The sequence below is a fragment of the Cottoperca gobio genome, chromosome 1, assembly GCF_900634415.1.
Source record: "Cottoperca gobio chromosome 1, fCotGob3.1, whole genome shotgun sequence".
NCBI classification, from domain to species: domain Eukaryota; kingdom Metazoa; phylum Chordata; class Actinopteri; order Perciformes; family Bovichtidae; genus Cottoperca; species Cottoperca gobio.
In genome coordinates this window covers 4,161,162-4,175,137 of record NC_041355.1, presented here as the reverse complement: position 1 = coordinate 4,175,137, position 13,976 = coordinate 4,161,162, and the positions used below count along the sequence as shown (strand labels likewise).

The 13,976-nt window shown below is 40.5% G+C and overlaps 2 protein-coding genes across 3 annotated transcripts in view; both read right to left on the bottom strand.

Moving 5' to 3' along the window:
• il15 (interleukin 15) overlaps positions 1–4,708 on the bottom strand; it is a 6,533-nt gene extending 1,825 nt beyond the window's left edge. The window contains exons 1-2 of one of the 2 annotated variants that reach the window (XM_029432503.1): positions 4,432–4,708; positions 1,087–1,165 (exon numbers count right to left, since the gene is read on the bottom strand). In XM_029432503.1, coding sequence (XP_029288363.1) covers positions 1,087–1,165; positions 4,432–4,462 — 110 coding nt within the window. In that variant the 5' untranslated portion in view covers positions 4,463–4,708. Of the gene's footprint in view, positions 1–1,086; positions 1,170–4,431 lie in introns of both variants that reach the window. The other variant, XM_029432423.1, reaches the window with a different exon arrangement.
• Positions 4,709–4,857: 149 nt separating this feature from the next.
• znf330 (zinc finger protein 330) lies at positions 4,858–12,992 on the bottom strand. The gene is made up of 10 exons (XM_029429941.1): positions 12,915–12,992; positions 12,019–12,228; positions 11,905–11,924; positions 11,738–11,808; positions 10,840–10,916; positions 10,165–10,291; positions 9,971–10,075; positions 9,753–9,799; positions 7,631–7,748; positions 4,858–6,820 (listed from the first exon to the last, which is right to left on the bottom strand). The coding sequence occupies exons 1-10, from the start codon at positions 12,990–12,992 to the stop codon at positions 6,555–6,557; spliced, it is 1,119 nt and encodes a 372-aa protein (XP_029285801.1). The 3' UTR covers positions 4,858–6,554.
• Positions 12,993–13,976: the final 984 nt, after the last annotated feature.

The window sequence follows — 13,976 nt, the reverse complement described above, 5'->3', positions numbered from 1 at the left end:
AGTATATGTCCAGTCATATGTTACATTTTCAGGTTCACCTGTTTGATTAGGAACTGGTCAACCATGACTTCCTGTTTCACTGGGGTATTAATATGAGGTGACACAGACAAGACCCGAGAACACAGTTGATGATCTGCGACGAAAGGTTGTTGAGCTGCACAAATCAGGAAATGGATATAAGAAAATCTTGAAACGGTTGAAAATGCCCATTTCCACTACAGGGCAATAATTTAGAAGCTTAAAGCAACAGGAGATGTTAAGAATCAGCCTGGAAGAGGACGTGTGTGTGTGTACATTGACGCCACACACCGTGAGGAGGATGGTTCGACTGGCAAAAGAATCTCCAAGGATCACAGCTGGAGAATTGCAGAGGTCAGTTGAGTCTTGGGGTCAGAAAGTCTCCAAAACGACCATCAGACGCCGCCGACATCACCACAAGTTGTTTGGGAGGGTTGCCAGAAAAAATGCCATTGCTGTCAATTAACAACAAACTAAAGCGCCTACAGTTTGCCAAACGTTACTGGGGGCTTTGATTGGGACAGGGTTATAAGGTCAGATGAGATTATAAGGTCACATGTTTTGGAGAAAAATTATTATTTAAAGTCAAAATAAGAATTTCTTTCAATAATTTTTACTTCAGTGAAAAAGTCAGATTTGTGTGAATATTTTGAGTGAAAGGCCAAAACGATAAACAGTAAAATACATTTTACAGCCTCATTTTTTACTAAAGGGGTGCCAATAATACTGGAGGGCCCTGTACATCAAAGCCAGCCCTTCAAAGTGATGAAGACATAAGAAAGGATTCCCTTCTCAGGGAGAGTTCCCAGTATCAACAAGGCATTTACACTTGTGTGGACGAGTGGTATCAAGTTCGTCAAGATGTTTTTTGGATGACAGAAAATGACTCATTTTTAAACTGCTCGAATGATATTCTTTTTTTTATCCATTTAACGTAACTATAATCATACAAAAAGGATCTTCTGAATAATGTAGAACATCTGACTTATTTGGTGTTGTATTTGGTTAGTGTCGTGTTTATAACCAATATATACGTTTAGACAAACAAGTCACACACTGTATGCCTACCTCAGAGCTAAGAAACAAAGCCAGACCTGAGTTTTGTGGCTCTCTGGACAAAGGTTACAGGTCGACTGCAACTGGACGCCTTTCTAGAAAAAATACAAGGAAATGTTAGTTTGTCATCCTTCAGGTTATTTTGTCACGCTTGAATTGAGACTGTTGACTTTAGCAGCGTCGATTTTACCTTAACGCTACTTTACTAAAGCGCATAGTACTTAAAATGTCAAACATGCACACATAAGAGCCAAGGTAACAAAACTGGAAGACAAATATAAATGTAACCAGTAAAGGTATTTCAGTCTTAGTTTGTTGAGTAACTTGGCCCACAAGTATGTGAATGTTTTTTGTAATGCTTCAGATATTTTCTTGTTTTCAGCAGCCCTTAAATCACGCGAGGCGAACAAACCTCACAGCCAAGTATTGCGTCATCTTGCTGTTATTTGCTGCCCCGTTGGTAGCAGTGCAGTCTCTGTACTGTGAATCCACGTCGACAGACATTTTGAAATTTGATGTGGCTACCTTTTTGTGATCGCTTTACGATTTCTTTGCAACTATGTGATCGTTTTGTGTCATTGTAGCCAATTTGCATCTCCTTGTAGTTGTTTGATTTACTTTCCAACAAGCAATGTACTTTCTGAACCCCTGAACACCACTCCGGCCCCTCCTCTGCCTTGCATGATGTTTTCAAATTCAAAGCGTATAAAGATCATTCTGAGATTCCTGATTCACCGTCATCATTGCAACATGTGTGGGCCATTCAAAAGCTGTGAGTCAGACTGAGCCATCTGTTTTTTAAATAGCCTTTGATTTAAGGAATGGCTACAAGTTTAAGGTGTGTGTGGTACACAGTGTGCTTTATTATAAGTGTGTTTACCTGCTGAGGAGACGTGTATTTTCATAGTTCATAATCCAGATACCCCGTGTTGCATTGTAGTTGTATTTTATTACATTTAACGACAGAACGGACTCAAAGTGCGTCACTTTGGAAAACTCTGAATGAAATTCTGCTTTTGTCTCACTGAAGACAAAGGGTTGGTGTCTCCCGACGAGCAACAAGAACAAGGCGTATCCTCATATTTAGCTATTGCACGATACATAATGTATTCTGTTGGGAAATATTTGATGAGGGGGGGTTGAATATCATAGACAGAAAAGTATAACACGTAGAGCATCAACTAACAGTTATTTTCACCACTGATTAATAGTTTTTCAATTAATCGAGTAATCGCATACGCATTTAGCCCGAAGCTGATGTCTTTAGTTGCAAGATTCAAGCAAATATTCTGCACTTTTGTTTAATAGTTTTCTGTTACTAATAATAAAATGCAGCACTTACTGTATGCTGGCTTTAACATGAAGCAATGCACCATGTTTAACACAACGTGGTAAATCTGGGACATTGTTAACATAGTTTAGGCTTCCTGTCTGACTTGAAAAGTGAAAAGCTATTTTGACAGCTGTTGAGTAAAGAGAAATTTAAGTCTTTGAAGTTATGATCACTGCACCACTTTGCTTTTATGCAAACAAAATCTTTTAACATTTTCTTCAGTTAGTGTGTTCCCGTCCAGAATCTATGAATAAATATTGTACATTTTAAGATTGCTAGACACAAGATGTCTCCTACTTCACACGGGCAAACGTTCCTCCTTCAGTGTCAAACTCTGCACATACTGTACATCCTTCATCAAACATGTGAAGCACGTTGTAGAGTGGAGGGACTTTAACTACATGCTGTTGTGCAGTTTAATCTGCAACGATGCATCTTGTTTTTTATAGAAGATGATCTGCAGAGTAACGACATCTGGCAAATGAATGTAGGTGGAGTAAAAATGACTATTTCCCTCTGAAATCTAACTTACTTACTTTTACTTTGTATTTCCATTGTATGCAACTTTATACTTCTACTTTACTACATTTCAGAGGAAAATACTGCACTTTCTACTCCACTACATTCATCTGACGGCTGTAGTTAGTGTATTTAACAGATTGAGATGTTAAACATCAAACACATATAGAACATGATTTTTTTTTAGATTCTACTATCCAACAATATATAAATTAGTCAGAATTTGCGCCATCTTGATCAAATGCGACTTACAAGTTGATGAGAACTGAGACGAGTTAAGTACAAGTTACGTCCCCTACTGTCTCAGAAGGCGACACAGGTTCTGGTCCAGGCTCAGGTCATCTCACGCCTTCACTACTGCAGCTCCCTCCTCGCTGGACTGCCTGCATGTGACCTCTACAGCTCATCCAGAATGCAGCAGACCCGACTGGTCTTCAATCTACCCAAGTTCTCCCACACTACACCGCTCCTCCGCTCCCTTCACTGCCTACCAGTGGCGGCCCGAATCTGCTTCAAGACTCTGGTGCTGGTCCACCGTGCTGTGAATGGATCAGCCCCTTCGAACCATACACTCCAGCACGTTCACTTCGCTCTGCGTCGGCCAATCGGCTCGCCGCTCCCTCACTGCGAGTGGGATCCAGATTTCCCTCAAACAAAACCCGCCTGTTTGCTATCCTGACTCCAAAATGGTGGAACGAGCTCCCCAGTGATGTCAGGACAGCAGACAGTCTTCACACCTGCAGACTGAACTCACCTGTTTCAACTGCACCTCGACCAATGAAGAAAACTAAATAACTGTTCTTTGTGTGTTGCACTTATTGTTTGGCTTATTTATAGCTAATAGTTGAATTTGTATTCTATTGTTTCTGTATGTTGCACTTCAAACTGGCTTATTTGAAGACAGTGTTCACTTATACAATTGAAGCTATTGTACTTACAAGATTCTTGCTGTTCGGAGTTGTCATGATTGTTTGCACTTTGGACAAAAGCGTCAGCTAAATTAACTGTAATTTGATGTAATGTAATGTAAACAGCAGGTAAATGACTGATGTGCACGTGGTTCCCGTCCATCCTGCCACACTTTTGACAGCTGTGCAGCCATGCGCGTCATGTCGGAGCTATGTAAATCCAGAAGGAGGGGCTTGTTGAACCAACTCCAGTCCTCCGCACTAACTGAAAGTGAAACTAAAACCAGTGACCATAGTGGTGTTCGATTTGGTATCAACCAAATAACCATAGTGTTGCACGGTTCACCGAGAGCAGCTGGACTCTCTCCCGTGGGCGCACGTGGATCACCTCCGATCATTACGCACCAGTTATTTCCCACCTTTGTGAACTTTGCCTCCTAAATGAAAACTTGTATTTATACTACAAGTCCAAATCTGGGGTGTAGTTAAGCCACAGGTTGAATACATTTCCGACACACACACACACACACACACACACACACACACACACACACACACACACACACACACACACACACACACAGAAAGTCAGCTCACCTCTCCCAGGTCTCCGGGCTGGACGTGGCATGTGGGCTGGACGAGGATAGCCGGGACAGCCGTCATGAAGTCTGTTATCTGTGCAGCAGTCTCTCTCCTACCCAGCGGAGCAGCAAGTCACTATCACATTTTTGCATTTCACATGTTCTTATAAATCTTTTTTTTCTCATTGGTCCGTGTCCCGTGTTATTAACGCTCGAGGAGTGCAGTCCAGATCCCGCTCCAAAGATCGACCCAAACACGCCCTGCTGCTAGTCATGTGGCGTTCAAGTTCACTCCTCTTCCGATTCGTCACTTTAGTTACTCACCAGGAGGTGTCAGGGAAACGGTTGACTGCTTGTAGTTTATATTTGATTCCACAGATATATAGGTATAGGTATATAAATATCAGTGCCATTTGAAGTATGAATATGATCACTCAAATACTCTTTGTTTAAATGATTATTTATTGGCATATTTAACACAAACACGTCTCCACAAATTACAAGAATCAGGGCAAATATGTTAAATTGTTTGGACAGCCTTTGTGTTGTATTGAAGCAAAGGAAACCCAATCCAATGACCACAATATGATGCAGATTAATTCCTCATCAGATCAACACTTATTACACAGTAAAGACATCATGAATATAACGTGTTATACTTCAGGCTGTAACAGGAATGGATTACCAACCACACACATGGATGTGTTGTGTGTAACTGCCTATGTGTTGGGGAATATACCACACCAAAAATAAAAAATATGAATTCAAAGTTTAGGATTATTGTGCATTATTGAGTTGCGAAGTGGGAGGGGTTATTTCAGGCAACCAAAGTTCAATAAGTTGCATAATCAGTACAAAAGATGACTGACTAGCTCAGAAAGTATTACAGAAACAAACCCGTAGACATCAAATAACACAGGTAGAAGTTCACTAAGCGCGTGTAGGAATCATCGAATCACTGAGCCTGAAATTCTCTTACGTGCCGCTAACAACAAGCTAGCAAACAAACAAAATAAAGATAGCCAAACAGTTTAGATTAATTCACATTTTGGTCAAGTTTGGATAAATTTGGCAACTATAGCACTATTTTTGTTCCTGCAACTTAAGCGATGCAACTGAGGCTCATGGGTATTGTAGTATTCAGAGCCGTCTGCCTCTCCAATCTGACAGAGAAAAAAACACAATACCGCTGAAACAAAGTTGATATAATTATAACTGATGATCATAACACACATGTATAGCATTATCCATGACACTCTTGTGTTTCTATGTTGAGGAAGATTGTGGAAATCTTTCAAAGAAAACTTTGATATGGGGATTTACCGTTTCAGCACCGTGGCCTCATAGTGCATTAATATAGCCCTGGATGTAACAACAAAGCAGAAGACAAGTTGTCTCTAAGATAAGTATGACAGCATGTTATAGGTAAGGGCCGTTGGAGGTAAAAATTTAGTAAATACAGAGCCGGGGGAGGGGGGAAATATTGTGAGAAAAAACTCTGAATTTCCAGGAGAAAGAATTTTGAATAATCTGAGATTATCATAAATTGTGTGTTTGTTTTATAAGGGAACCACATTGTTTTACTTTGCAAGCTTGGATCGACCTCATCACACCACAGAAGTCACAGCTTGCTCGGATTAAACAATAATACTTGTGATTTAAAGCCAGAATCATCATTTTATCTTAAGCATGAATCAGAAGAAGAAAAGCACACTGTGCAAATTCCCCTTTTCATTTCAGAGTTTTGTCTTGTTTTGCAAATGTACGACTTTAATCTAGGAAATTTGAGTTTTTTCTCGGAATATTACACCCAACCCTGTAATTATTTTTAACCTGAAATGCTCTTGTAGATGGGCACGGACACTGAATACTTAAAAACATTACTGACTGTGTGGCTGCTTGTGTGGGTTTTGTAGATAAACTCATCGTGTGTGTGTGTGTGTGTGTGTGTGTGTGTGTGTGTGTGTGTGTGTGTGTGTGTGTGTGTGTGTGTGTGTGTGTACTAGTATCGACACCCAGCTTTAGTTATACCAACTGTATTCTTGACGTCCCGATTCATTGCTGCATTGTAACAAGTGAACATATCCGCGGTGAATCATTTGGATCTATGGGACTGTGCTCTCCAGTCTTTGCCTCAGCTCAGGCAGCCTCTTCCAGTTTAAGACCAGCCACGGCATCGGCGGCCTTTTCCTCTACACCTTCTTCTTCCTCTTCTTCATCGTCATCGTCATCGTCCTCATCCTCGTCCTCGTCATAGTCGTCTTCCTCATCGTCATCACCGTCTCCGTAGTTGTCAGGTTTGTCTCCTCCGGTTGCTAGGTTCTTCCAGTAGGAGTCGTACCCTGACGCTCCGTAATCGTCGTCATCTTCAGCACCGGCCTGCCGGCCGAACTTCAGAGTGCGAGCTGCGGAGAACACACAGATGGGACATTAGCTCTTTACTGGGACGGAGAAGTGTCAGTAAGATGAAAACCATGTTAATGCATTACAGATTAATAACAGTAAATGTAAAAAGGATAAGGCCTCTGCTGCATCACCAAAGCCTGAAAAATACATCTTAAAACAACATTTACTGCCGTTCTAAAAGGTCTTTTTGAGAATGACAGCTCTGATTCTTATCTGGGTTTCTGGAAATGACACATCTCCTTGCTTATGAAAGAAAAATATAAAAACATAATTTTGTATGAAAACATGAAATAGAAATGAACATAAATTTAGAGAAATATAACGGATCATGTCTGCGGGTAAACACTCCAGAGGAAATCTTGTAAGTGGACCTCGAGTGGAGACTTTTTTTGTTAAATGACTACTTCTACGGCCAAGGACGAAGCTCCAAGCTCAATAACTCAATTACATCACATTACAATTTGGCTACGTTGCAATAGTACAATGTTGTACTTAAAGTATTCATGCAGGCGCATATAAAACATGGTCAGATGCAGCGCTTTCATAAACCTCTCTCATAAATAGTGCAGTGTTAACATTACAATAAATCACAAGTACAAGTTGAAGGAGGAAAAACAGGAGCCAAAGCAGTCTTTGTTTACCACACTTTGTCTCAGAGTTGACAAGCAACTCTCTGAGGGAATTCTTTTTCAACTTTTAAAAGGAAATAAAAGTTCCTTTTTTATAGACGTGTCTTTCTGTTTCGTTTTCAAAATGACGATGCTGCTGCTGCCGCTTCCTTGAGTGGAAAAAAACAAGTTGAGACTCACTGGACATGCTGAGGTCTTTGGTCTCCTGGGTCTCATGACCACACTTAGGGCAGGGTGGGGCTTTGCCTTTTTCCTGTTTGAAGACCTTACTCTTGGCGTGGTCATCACAGTAACAGGCCTGAGAGGACACACAAGAAACGGTTCAATCATCACATGGAAATGTTAGCGACACATTATCTTGATACGAATGCTAAAGATTCTGGTTTGAAATGTGAGAATGAAATCCAATGACTGCTCAGGCTCGTTTAAAGAAAGGGATTCATGTCTTCCTTTTCTCTGGCCTCCACTACAGAGCGTCTCACCTGAGCGGAGAAGGATACACCAGCTGTCCCTTCTCCTCCTGCACACTTTGATAAAGCTTCTCTGACCATTCCTATTTCCATTCTGTCTACGTTATTAAAGACACAAGTGACAACCAAACTTTATTTTTTTTATAAAAACGTTGAATAATAATTCATTTACAGCCTGTATGTAACAGACTGATCTACAGGCTTTAAAAAAAGGGGACAGTTTGGACAGCAACACTGTAGTCATTCCTCCTGTCCATACTGGCTGTGGAAATGTCCCTTCCTAACAGTCCACCCTAAAATATGAGGGACAGAATCCACCGTCCTCAATCTGTGCAAAAATGCACAGCAAAGTTCAGCTGTAGCCAATATGAGGAATAAACTACACACGGCATTTCGGTTCAGAATTTTGTTGCGGGACAAAACACCTGCGACACAAGACGAGGATGCTCACTAGATTTGCGCAAAAAGAGATCCCTCTCTGCCCGTATGAACTCGAGGTGTCATTATACCCAACAATTACTTTTTAAACGTACATATGGGCACGTGAGTATTGCTTTTAAGACAGACTTGCAAAAATGTGCCAAAGAGACATTTGGCACCTTGTATGTGGATCACTAATCAGTGTTGATGGTAAATCAAGTCAATTGAAGCAATACATTCCTCAGTGTGAGCTTTTTTGACCGAGGAAGCAGAGTTCTCCTGTTCTTCTTCTTCTTCTTCTTCTTTCATCCAGTGCAGTCATTTGACGCGACAGTGACATAGGAAGGAAGGACGAACTACAGGATATTTCATCTTGGATTTCTAGTCTCCCTCTCTTGGTAGCCAGGGGACGCTCATGTTCTACACGTCTCTCAAAACCACAACTTCCTTGTTCGCGAAAAGCGAAAGCGAAAATGGCATCTGAAACACGAGTGCAAAGGATGTTATGGACGAGGATACATGTTACTGTCATTTGGCCGATATTCAGCCCTATTAATCCGAGCAAGAGCATAGGGCCAAAGAAATGCAGCGGAGAGAGGCAGAGGCTGCGACTGCACCCTGTGCACCAGAAGCTCAGGTGCAATGCATCCTGGTACATGTAGGCACTCAGAACTCAGCTTTCTAGTTCATTATATGTATTGCTTCAATCTGCTACATTTACCATCAACACTGATTGAACATGCACATAAAAAGTGGCACATTTTGCAGCACTTAATAGTGTATTCTTCTCTACATACGACTTCTGGTTGTATACATTTTAAGTAAAGCAAGTCTAGTTCACCTGTGATGACATGTGCTGCATCAGTAACATGCGCTGGCCAAGTGCTGTCACACACTGCCAAGCCACAAGTGCATTTTGTAGATAAAGCTGCCATGCGATAACTTTGACCATTAGTAACCCTTATATCCCGGGGACATAACCAACTGGTTTGATCTAACAGTTCAGAGATCATGTAGCCTGGTGTCAATAACATGCACACTGCTTTAATGTATCTTCTGGCAACAGCTTCAGCCTCATTTGGAGAGTTCAGTTGTATCTGACTGGAGCACGCTCTTGCTGCTATTCAGTAGAAAGTTTCCTGTTTTAATCTTAAATCTAGATTACATGTTTCCTGCAGGTCGGGGATGTTTCCTGTTGTGGAGCAGACTCAAGTAAAACCAAAGGGGAATCATGTTTGACTCTTGTCTAATCCGTTAGCAGATGTGGGTTGTTTTTGAGTTGAAGAAACAATTTGTGATGTAAGCTGATAAGACGGGTCTTGATAGAGCTCACTGCAGCCTAAGAAGCAGCAATACAACAATGAACTCCCTCTACTGTGTTTTCTGACGCGAGGATAGATGTTCCCCCTCACCTTGCAGCGCAGGCAGGAGTGTTGTCCCAGTCGGTTACAGGAAACACCTAAAATGATCCATTAGAAAAGGAAAGCCAAAGTTTAAACAATCACATTCCCTCTAGATATTATTTTCGGCAACGGATAAGATACACTTCCACTTCCACTTCCCCTTCCCCCCCCCGTTAACCACAAAAAGCTAATAACTGACATTGTGAAAGCCAAACCAAATGACTCACATTTGTATGTTTCTGCCTGGAGGACTTGGCAGCTCGCCTGATGCTCAAACTGATCATCCTCACACAAGAAGTTGTCACAGAAGGAACAGCGGAAGATTCGCCCTCCTATGTTAAAACAGCCATAGTTGATTATTAGTTTGACACTGACGTGACAGGGAGAATTTCAAACAGGGGGAGGGGGGGAGGGGACCTACCATGATCCCAGACAGCACGTTCACACTCGATGCAGTCTGCATCAGTCAGAGGACACACACAGGAGTGAGTGCTCAGACATTTCCTGCCGTGGCACACCCAAGCTTCACAGAAGTCACATACTGCCCCCTTGTGGTAAAGAAGAACATTTATATGAAAACAATTTTAAAAAGTGTCCCATGATCCCACTTCCTCTTAGAGGTACATTACTACTCTGTGCACACATTTTACAATTTCAATAGTGTTGGTCTTTACACAATCTCATTCCTTTGATGCTTACTCATTGTATCCTATGCCACCGCACACCAAATCCAAACAATGTGCATGATAGTGTAGAACAAGTAGTTTGCTGACTGGAGGTCACTTTCACTTTTATTGTCTCCTGTAATGAACATTTGTTTCACATTAAAGAAACTGCAGACGTCACAATAAAACTAATTGAAATGAATAAAAGCACAGTAGCAACCCCCGGCTAAACTGAACTAAAATAATCAAACATTATTTACAGACAAACACAGTTTTAAAAACAAATACTACCTATAACTAGTTCTGTACCTACTCTTACATCGTTGCAACAACCAGATGTCCCATAAGGATTGCTAAGTGCGAAGGGGTCGAAGCCCAAAAAGGCATCCTCACCGTGTGATGATACGGATTAAGAAATGTTGCTAACTTACCACCATGGCCATTCCAGTGGTGTGGATCCCAGGATGTTTGACGACACAATCGGAAGACTTCATGCACTTGGTTTTGCCTGACAACACAAGCATTAGGAATGTCATAGTTTATTAAGGTATCCCAATCTATTTTAACACCACTTTGTGGGGAATTCTGATGATATTGTAGAATATTTGACACTTTTTACGATGGTAAAAGTTTTTTGGCAGTACATAATTAGAATGCACTGTTGTCTTCAAAAGTGTCTCTTTTAGATACCACCACTCGGGGGCGCTAAAGTAGAATATTTTCAACATTTACACTGAACTCCACTGACTTGATACATGAGGACCTGAACCTCAGCAGTACCCTGTTGACCCATTCCAGGGGAATAAACTCTTATCTCGACATCCAAGGTATCATATTGCAACTTTTTGTTTTACAGGACTATATTTTTTGCTTTATTGTCAGCAAATCAACAATGAACTGATCCTACATGTAACGTATGTGCAGCCAAAGAGCTTTTTCTTCTGTGCCATAGACCTCTCCTGTTGTTCAAAAAGTATTCAGAACATATGAATGAACCACAGTTGCACTGGTTCCTTAATTATGACATGAGCTGATCCCGTAAACATCATCCTGACCTGGTGCTAAAAATAGTCTCTTAAGTACCAAATCCGTGGCTGATAATAGTCCCCAACACGTGCACTATTTACTCCTACTGATGAACGATTGTTAAAAACTAGAGATTCATGATCTGTTTAATAATATTCATGTCTTCAGTAGGAGGTGAAAGAGCTTGGTGCTGGGTCAGCGTAGGTCTGACGGTAAGATTTGAGAGACAGACTAACTAGTTAAATTATTTTAAATTATAGCAATTTAAGGACATACATGTAAACATGTGTGCAGTTTACTCACCACACTGAGCGCACAGAGGCAGCTTCTGCACTGAATTACAGAAGTAGCAGAAAGCTCTGTTCTTCTGTTTTCTACCAGGTGACATTACAAGGAGAAACAAATGTTTGTTAACTAGTTGACCAGTGATACCTGAATAAATGTTTATAATACAATACAGTTACACTTACCTCTGACATTTGTCGCAGTCCTACAAAAAACAGAAGACCACAAAGTAACAATATAAGAAACAGTACTTCATACAAGATCATTTGAGTGTTGTCATTATGCGTTAAGTAATATACCATGGTAAAGTTGCAAGGGTGTTTGGCCACATCGATAACATCCCGGTTGGCTCGCGACTGTTTCTCTCGCTCTTTTCGACTCTCGGCCTTTTTCCGGGCGCCGGTTTTCTTTTGGGCATCTCTGACTCGTATAAACGGAGCTAACAGCTGGTTCAACAGACTGGTTTCCACAGGGCTAACAGCTGGTTCAACAGACTGGTTTCCACAGGGCTAACGGCTGGTTCAACAGACTGGTTTCCACAGGGCTAACGGCTGGTTCAACAGACTGGTTTCCACAGGGCTAACAGCTGGTTCAACAGACTGGTTTCCACAGGGCTAACGGCTGGTTCAACAGACTGGTTTCCACAGGGCTAACAGCTGGTTCAACAGACTGGTTTCCACAGGGCTAACAGCTGGTTCAACAGACTGGTTTCCACAGGGCTAACGGCTGGTTCAACAGACTGGTTTCCACAGGGCTAACGGCTGGTTCAACAGGGCTAACGGCTGGTTCAACAGGGCTAACGGCTGGTTCAACAGGGCTAACGGCTGGTTACCTGCAAACACAGAACATTAGTTAGCCAAGTGACTTTGTGTAGAAGTTTCTATAAGCATTTTATTTGATTCCTGTTGTCAATAAATACACACGGATTTCTAATCTGTTGGTTAACAGTAATGCCATTTGTTGAGGACAAACATGATCAGTAATCAATTATTAGTTTATAACATGTTAATGTTGGCTAGCTGTTGCAGCAAGCACAGACCTGACACGTAGAATCACATGGTAAATAAATTAAATTAAATTAACTTTAGTCATAGCCGTTTTTATATAATATTTAGGTTTTCTAGCAGTTATGTTCCTGGATGTCAAATATAGGTGTTATTTGAAATGTAAGAGTCTGATTTGCAATTTTTCTTACCGAAATGATCAGCACTCCCGACTGCTTGTAGGTCCGTTCTGAAAATCTGTCCGGTCTGAAACATACTCCCGACTTCATTGTTCCTACTTGTGATTCTGTGTTCTCTAAATACAATACGTGTTTGCTCTCATTTAGACTTTTGCACTTCTGGGTCTTCCCAGACAAAGCTATCTATATTATAGATATATTTTAGGTTCAGGCTACTCAAAAAAGGTTTTCACTAATGATGTTAATAGTTAATAAATAGTTCCACATTTAACTTTATTGTAATTGCATATAGTACAAGTAGGCAACATATATAGTGGAGGTATACAAGTACTGAGAATAGAAGACATTATATACAGAATAAACAGTTTGAGGTATGTTATAATATGAATAAAAACATAACAATAAAATGAATGAAATATTGTATAGGTCGGTAATAATATCTTAATAAAACACCCTTTGTGCTGCCACGTCTGCACTACAAGCAAGTTATATCATCTCACTACAACTGTATTTTTGTCCTATACTTTGCAATTCAATTACACATTTATTGTACGTGCAGATTTAACTTTAGACTATCCATTTCCCCATTAAATAACTTCACATCTTACACCAGATAGTAGCACTGTTACTGATACTTGGCAAGGCAACGCAGTGAGACAAGCAGCCCTGTGAAAAGCTATTACATAGTAACCTACTTTTTAACAGTGAAAACAAATTCACTTCAGCATACAAACATCTTAGATTACTAATGTACCTGGTCTTCTTCTGCTGGTTTCAAGCGTCATATTTCATGAAAAGTTGCATCTAACTGTGGGTTTTTTTGCGAATAAAAGGAAAGAAACATGCACAAATAAAATGAATGGAAATTAAACAATATTAAAGGAAATGATAAAAAAATTTAAAGCAACATTGTGTAAATCTGTTCTTTCTTACATGATAATCCTGTTTTGTTTTTTAAAATCTGTTTGTTTGTTTCACTTCTCTACCATAAACAACTTTTTAAAGTCACTCATGTGAGGATATTCACGATTATCCTCACATGTACAAAGAAAATTAAAGGAGTGAAATAACACA